General features: G+C 56.8%; 1 protein-coding gene across 1 annotated transcript; it reads right to left on the minus strand.

Moving 5' to 3' along the window:
* On the minus strand, window positions 1–6,742 carry NOL12 (nucleolar protein 12). The gene is made up of 6 exons (XM_010983604.3): window positions 6,606–6,742; window positions 4,470–4,575; window positions 4,151–4,199; window positions 3,475–3,617; window positions 2,438–2,535; window positions 1–2,002 (listed from the first exon to the last, which is right to left on the minus strand). Exons 1-6 carry the CDS (start codon window positions 6,686–6,688, stop codon window positions 1,837–1,839), a joined length of 645 nt encoding a protein of 214 aa, XP_010981906.1. The 5' UTR covers window positions 6,689–6,742; the 3' UTR covers window positions 1–1,836.
* Window positions 6,743–6,977: the final 235 nt, after the last annotated feature.

Consider the following 6,977-nt stretch of genomic DNA (forward strand, 5'->3'; position numbering starts at 1 on the left):
GAGAGGGCAGATGAGAATTTAATACTAGTAAATATTACAAACGTAGATGTAAATTGTAAAAGATCCCATGTTACTGGGGATGGAGGACAGAGCCAGGTCAGACGTCTCAGTGGTCAGCAGCAGCCGGGCACATGCCGAAGTGCACCCCGGGAATGCCAGGAGCCACAGCTTCATGAACATGGTCTCACTTCGGTCTCAGGGCAGGCCTGAGAGGTAGGTGTCTTACATCTCCTTACACATGGGGAAACAGCCCCAGTGAGGTCAGCAGTGAGGAGCTCAGAGTGGGCCAGCAGCAGAGCCAGGACTCAAACCCCTGTGTGCACAGACCCCCCAGGCCCAGCTCTGCTCCTGCTCACAGGGGCCTGTCACGGCTGAGACTCACCGCCCTGGGCTGAGTACCAGCACCACCTGGACAGCCCAGTAACAGGCCCCACCCTCTGCCCTGGATGGAGGCAACCAAGCAGGGCAAAGCACCCCACCCCAAGCACGGAGAGGACAACAGAAAGGCAGCAGGAAGAATAGGTGGAAGGAATGGAGAAGCCAGGTCACAGGGCGTCCCAGCCACAAGCCCTGAGCTTCGTGTTCCCACAGCCAGGTGTGGCCCTCAGGTCTGCATCAGCCACCGGACAGCACCAGACAGAGGGTTTTGATGGTGACTGAGGAGAGCGCCTGCCCAGTGTGGGGGCCAGGGCTGCTCCTGGCAGGCCCTCCATAGAGGGGAAGGCCTGCCCTGCAGATCCCAGGTCCCTGCTCCCTCTCCTCCAGGAGCCTCCAACCCCTGAGGGCTGGGCAGAACCGGTACCAGTGTTCCTCTCACACACACTCACTGGTCCGTGAGCTTCACCGGGGCAGAGAGCTCATCCTTCTCCCCTTTGCAGTCCCAGCATCAGGGCCCAACATGGCTCCCCTAACCAGGGCTCAACCCAAAATTCCTGTGCTCTGGCCCAGAATCACAGGAGTCAATCAGCACAAGCAGGGCCTGACAACCTCCAGAACAGGCACTCCGGGGGTCCACACTGCCACCACGTCCACCTGCCACAGGTGGGCCTGGAGTCTGCCAATAGCCCTGCTCGGTCAGGAGAACAGCAGGGTGTGGAAGAGGTGAGTCACTCACAAGCTGGACAAAGAAGCAACAAGGCTGGTTTTCAACGGCTCTGAAACCACACCTGAAGGTTCACCTGGGAGAAGTGTGCAGAAGTGGCAGCCCTCATGCCAGCTGGCCTCCTGACGGGCTCTGAAAAAGCCAGACTTGCAGACGAGTCGAGACAGATTTCTGAGGAGGCCAATAAAGCCAATGAGAAGGGCCCAGCCCTAAGTCTCAGCTGGTAAAAGGCACAGCCTGGCTCTGCTCACCCACCTGCCCACTTCCCAGAGCAGCAGGTAGACTCTGGATTCTACCAGGGGTGACACTGGTCTTCCCCCTGGGTCGGGGGCCCGGACCTAGCACTACCTTCTCGTACCCACAGGGAGAACTGCTGGAGAGTGAGTTTCCCCCCAGCAGTTTCCACCTCCCAGAAGCCTGCCCTTGGCACACGGCATCAGGGCCAGGGACAAACCAACCGCAAGCGCACTTAGTTTCACCAATCTGATGAAGGTCTGGTGGGGTATACATTTGGGAAGATGCCCCAAACTTGGCCCTGGAGGCTCCTCCTGGGGGAGGCCAGCTCTTGGCTGTCTGCGCCTTCTGGAGTCCAAGCCCCAGGCTGGAGAGGTGCTGGCCTCCCAAGCTTGGGCTGTGGCGTCATCACCTGGGTGCAGGCTGGGTGACAGGACAGCCAAGCTGAGACAGGCCTGGCCCTTGCAGCCGAGGCTGGGGCCCGGCCTGGTTCCTGGGGCTCACTCCCCACTGTGCCGGGCTTTGCCTGTCAGCCGGCGGCGCTGAGTCTTGCTGGTACGAGTCGCGCTCGGGGGCTTCTTGGTGGAGTCCTGGGCCCGGCGGGGATGTTTCCTCTTGACCTTTTTGCGACTGTGTGCGTGCAGCGAGGCCGTGAGAGAGGAGATCCTGTGAGAGGGTGGAAGGCTGATGAGGCTAGGGCCTCAGTTTACTCTGGGGAACAATGGGTGGAAGGTTGGGTAGTGGGGTGACTGACGGCCCGGCTCACAGAGGGGAAATCAGGACAGGCCCCGAAAGCTGGGAAGACCAAATCCATTCTGAAGGCATCCTACTCTCCACAGAGGGCCTGCCAGCTCTTCAGCTCACAGCGAGAAAGGCCCTTACCCCAGGCACTAAGGGTACCCAGGGTTGGATGTTCTCGGGGAAGAGGTGGGAGGTAGCAAGGGCGCTAAGGACCACTTGACAAACAGAGTAGAGGGCTGCTGAGGGCCCCACTCATGCCCCGTGCCACCCACCATGGGCCAGCGGAAGGGAACTCCGCAGGCTGAGTCACCAACGCCAGCCAGGAGGAGTGGGCTCACGGGGAAGGAGGCCAGGGCTCACCGCTGGGACAGCAGGGGGTCTCTGGACTTCCTGGGCAAGGCTCTTGTCGGCTTCTCCACGGATGATGCCTCCTCCTCGGACCCTCGCCCAGCCCCTTGCTAAAGAAGCACAGGACGAGGACGGTCACAGGGAGCGGTAGACAGAGAGGTCAGGCCTCTGAGCAGTCAGCGCTCTGTCAAGTGGGGCGTGACCTGCCGCCTCCCACACCTGGTCGGGGCTCAGAGAAGGCCTGGGCAGAAAGGCCCTCTGTGCCCCGAAGCAGGGATTCCACGGAGAGAGCTGGGGTCCCAAGTCCTCCACTGCCGCAGCTTACAGCGGACACTCACTCACAAAAAAACTCTAAAATAGGGACGAGGCTTGTCTGCACCAGACCTGACAGAAGAATGAGCACCAAACACAAGGCGAGTGTGAGGTCAGAAAGGATGTGATGAAGCAGCGGCTCTAGGACTTAAGGGCACTGTAACCTATGTGAGGCAATGCGGTTGACCTGATAACTGTACACATAACACACACATAAATTCCTACACGACCCAGACACGAGCTCAACTTCATAAGACAATGCTTACTATGATGCTTCCTGATTTTCAATGATATTCTGTTCCTTTTTTTTTTTCAAATGCTGGTTGGAACTTGCTAATGACTCACACCCCACAGGTCAGCGCACAGAGACGTGTGATGCAATGGGAATGCTCACAGCAAACTGCTCTCTTGCGTGCTGCTGGTGGACTGACCACTTTTATCCTCATGGCAATCCCACGAGGCAGTTGCTATCGTCAGTGACCCCCAAGTTATGGGTGAAGGGAAGCAGGCAAGACAGAGAAAACTGTCTATGCTCCCACAGCCGCTCGGCAGTGGAGCTGGCCTCTGAAGCCCCAGGGCTTGGGGCTTTAATCCAGGCCCTGGTGGGGGCCCAGGAAGAAAGAAGCCCTTTGCGCTGGAATCCCCATGACACAGATCGCACTCAGGGACACTCCCACCTCTAATAAGCCAGGTTGCCCCTGTGCCCATCTTCCCCCCGGGCTGGGAGGGAGACCCACCTCAGGCGGGGGCAGTCCGAGCAGCCGGGCCCCGGAGAGGTCCAGGTCGCTGATGGTGGTCACGGTGACGGTGTGGTTGGGGTGGTCATATTGCACTGACTCTGTCTTTGCTGTCACCAGCCAGTCCAGTTCATCTGCCTCCTCTGTGCACGGGGTCACAGAACCAGACCTCAGCCCCAGGGCATGAGTCAGCAGGCTCCAGCCACCCACCCCTACCCCTACGCCCACTACCCTGGAGTGCAATGGCCCCCTCTACTCTACAGGAGGGTATCCAGGAAGTCACCAGCTCCAGAGCCTGGCCTGCAGACAAATGCTGTAAATGACCCACCTCTGCCCTTCATGCTCCAGGGAGACCTCAGACCACCTGGTCCCCACCTAGGACAAACCCGGTGTGGCACTCAGAGCTGCTGCCTCTCCCTCCCCTCTACCTCTAGTACCTTCAGGCCTCAGAAACTGGGCTTTCTGCTAAGGATCAGTTTACCAATAGGTTTGGGTCCACTCCTGGTCTCTGATCTACTGTCATTTAGAGGTATCTAAGGACCACCCCTAGCCCCAAGTCACCACCAAGACCACTAAAGGTAGAGAAGTCTGTGTGGCCCTCACACCCCTCCCCGCCTCCAGGGATAAATAAACCCAGCCTATTTGTTTATTCTCTAGGTCGGGCCAAGGGACTCACCCAGCGCCTCCTCTCTCTCGGCCAGCATCTTCAAATATTCCTGGTGGCGCTGAAACCAAAAGGGAAGGGAACACAGTGAGTATGGCCTCTCAGCCCAACCTCAGGCAGAGGCGTTGGTCACATCCAGGATGAGTGCGACTAGGGCTTGAAGTGAAAGACCAGGAGGTTCCACCCTAAACCTTCCCCAGACCTGGGCCCTTGATGTCTCTGTACAAAACTACACCCCAGGTCTGCCCACACTCCCTCAGTTAAGGCTGTTAAGGTGGCAAGGCCCCCGGGAGTCAGGTCAGAGACACTCTCCCGCCCTCCCCCTCTGCACCTCCTCCCGGAGCTTCTTCTGCTCCTCCTTGAGCCGCTGCTTGATCTCCTCAATGGCTGCCTTTTTCCGCTCCACCTTCCGCTTGTGGAAGCCTGTCAGGTACTCCCTATAGGACAGAGGCAAGAGAGAGACAGAGTCAGGAGAGAGTCAGGATACAAGGAAAGAAGGGCTCACTCCAGAAAAGGCAAACCCCCCCCCCAAAAAAAACCCAGCTAATACTGTATTATGTGCCAGGCACCATTCCAAAACTGTACACCTGTTAACTCATGAAATCCTCACAGCAGCCTGTGCAGTATGTACCACTCCCCATTTTACAGATGAGGAACACTGAGAGGCAAGGTTACTTGTCCAAGGTCACACAGAGTGTAAGGTTAGGGGAAAAGAGGCAGATTCTGCCTCTCTCCACTCATTACCCTCAAGGGCTCAGATGCCAGTAACAGGGCCAGGTGGTGGGCACAGGCTGTGGGCCTTGGAATCTAGAACAGGTGAGGGCCCCCTTCTTTGCTGGCAAACTCTATCACTCAGTGAATTAAACCACTTCCAGTGGGGCTTTCAAAACCACCCTCACTCAGACCTCCACGAACTCTCCACTGGACCAACACCCCATTTCCCCGGGACCCTGCCCCCGGACCCATTTGTAGGTCTTGCTGACACCACCCTGAGTTTCCTGATGACACCTCAGCATTTCCCTCCCTCCCCCTATCTGATCTCAGCCCCTTCTCATCTGTCTAGCGCTGGCTGCACTATTCCCATCTGTTCCGGGGTCCAATGCTGGCAGTTTTGCTGACTCACTACTGTTAGTGGATGGAAGGACCCCTAAATTAGGAGGCCCACAAAAGTGTGGGTTCTTGCCGCTGACTGTGAAAGAACTCGAACAGCAGAAGCACAAAGTGAACAGCTGCTTTACTGCTCAGAAGCGGAAAAGAAAGGAAAGTATTCGAGTGAGGAAGAGGTGCTCAAGTGGGGAACTGTCAGCCAAGATGGGCAGTAGGGACAGCTCTGGCCTGGGTCAGGCCACGTGGAATTTTACGAGAGGCTTCCACCATCACGTCCTCATTCAGGGTGTGATGGAGACAATCAGTCCTTGTCTGAGATTTTCAGTCCTTGTATGGACTTCTCTGGTTGTTGTCAAGGCAACTGTCAACTGTCATAGCACTGGTGGGTGTGTCACTTAGCATGCTAATACATTACAGTGAGTGTATAATGAGGCTTAAGGTCCACGGAAAGTCAAATCCACCATCATCTTGGACTGGGTTCTAACCAATTCTTGTTTCTTCTCAGCAGCTGCCTCCTGATACTTAGATAAGAGTAACTGGTTTCTATTTGAGGGAGAGGCAGGGGTATGATCCTAGGAGCAACAGCCTTGGTAACAAAAAAGAAATTTGCTTTTAACCAGAATTCCTGCAATCTGGTTGACTCAGCATCTGCCCCAAAAACCAATCTCCGAAGATTCTGTTCAGCCACCAAAGTTTTAAAGGGAAATGAAGGAATAATCTCAGTTAATCACTGAAATAGGTGGTCAGAGTCATTGCCATCCCCCAATGCCTGCTGGCTTATCCTGATCAACTGCTTGAGTCTGCTCTTCTATGACTCAGGGAGGCCTATGAAATTTCAGCTTTTCTATAAACAAGTGGAGGGGGGGCGCTCAGGGTCCTGCTTTCTTTCACTACCATATGCCCAGATGGCACTCTGAGTTGGGGACACTTGATGGATCAGGTGCTGAAGCTTAGGGGTCCAACTCAGGGGACCAGAGGAGCTTAATAGACGTCTGGTGAGTCAATAAATTTAAGCCACTCATTTCATTCACTCATCATTCATCAAAAACTGAGAGTCTACCGCGTGCAGGGCGGCTGGGCTGGGGAGGTGGAAGCCACAAGTCGGAGACCGGAGATCCCTACTCTCCCACCGCCACAGAGGAGCGCTGGGCGGGCTGCGGATAAGAGAAGTGAGGGCGGGGCGGGCGATTCCATTCCTCAAGGCTGGGGGACCACAGCGGCCGCTTCCTTCGGCGGGGAGCTCAGGGCCGCACGGAGAGGGCGGGACCGGAAGGGCTCTCCGCGTGAGCGTGTGCCGGCGGACCTGGCCTTGTTCTTGCCCGTTTGTCCGAAGGGGATCCACTCTAGCCTTGGCACTTACCGCCGCTTTTCCTCGTCGAAGCTGAGAACGAGCCGCGGCCGCCGGTCATCGCCATCTCGCTTTTTCTTCTTGTTGCGGCCCATAGCGGTGAGGCCTCAGCGGCGCGTCCCGCTCGTCCAAGACACTTCCGGGTGTAGCGCTTTCAGTCTTCCGGACGTGCCCCTCAGCGATACTCCGTAGTTCCGCTCGCCAGGACCCGCCTTTGAAAGGGGCCGCCCAGCTTGTCTCCCCCACTTCTCCCTTTTGTGCGTAACTGATAAGATCCCTGCCCCTTCGGCGACTACCCAGCCCCACTCCCTCTCTTAGACTATCAACGAGGAGAATGAGGCCCCCAGGTCCTAGCGCCTAGCACAGTTCCTTGCACACAGTAGG

Source organism: Camelus dromedarius, chromosome 11, assembly GCF_036321535.1.
Source record: "Camelus dromedarius isolate mCamDro1 chromosome 11, mCamDro1.pat, whole genome shotgun sequence".
Lineage (NCBI taxonomy): Eukaryota > Metazoa > Chordata > Mammalia > Artiodactyla > Camelidae > Camelus > Camelus dromedarius.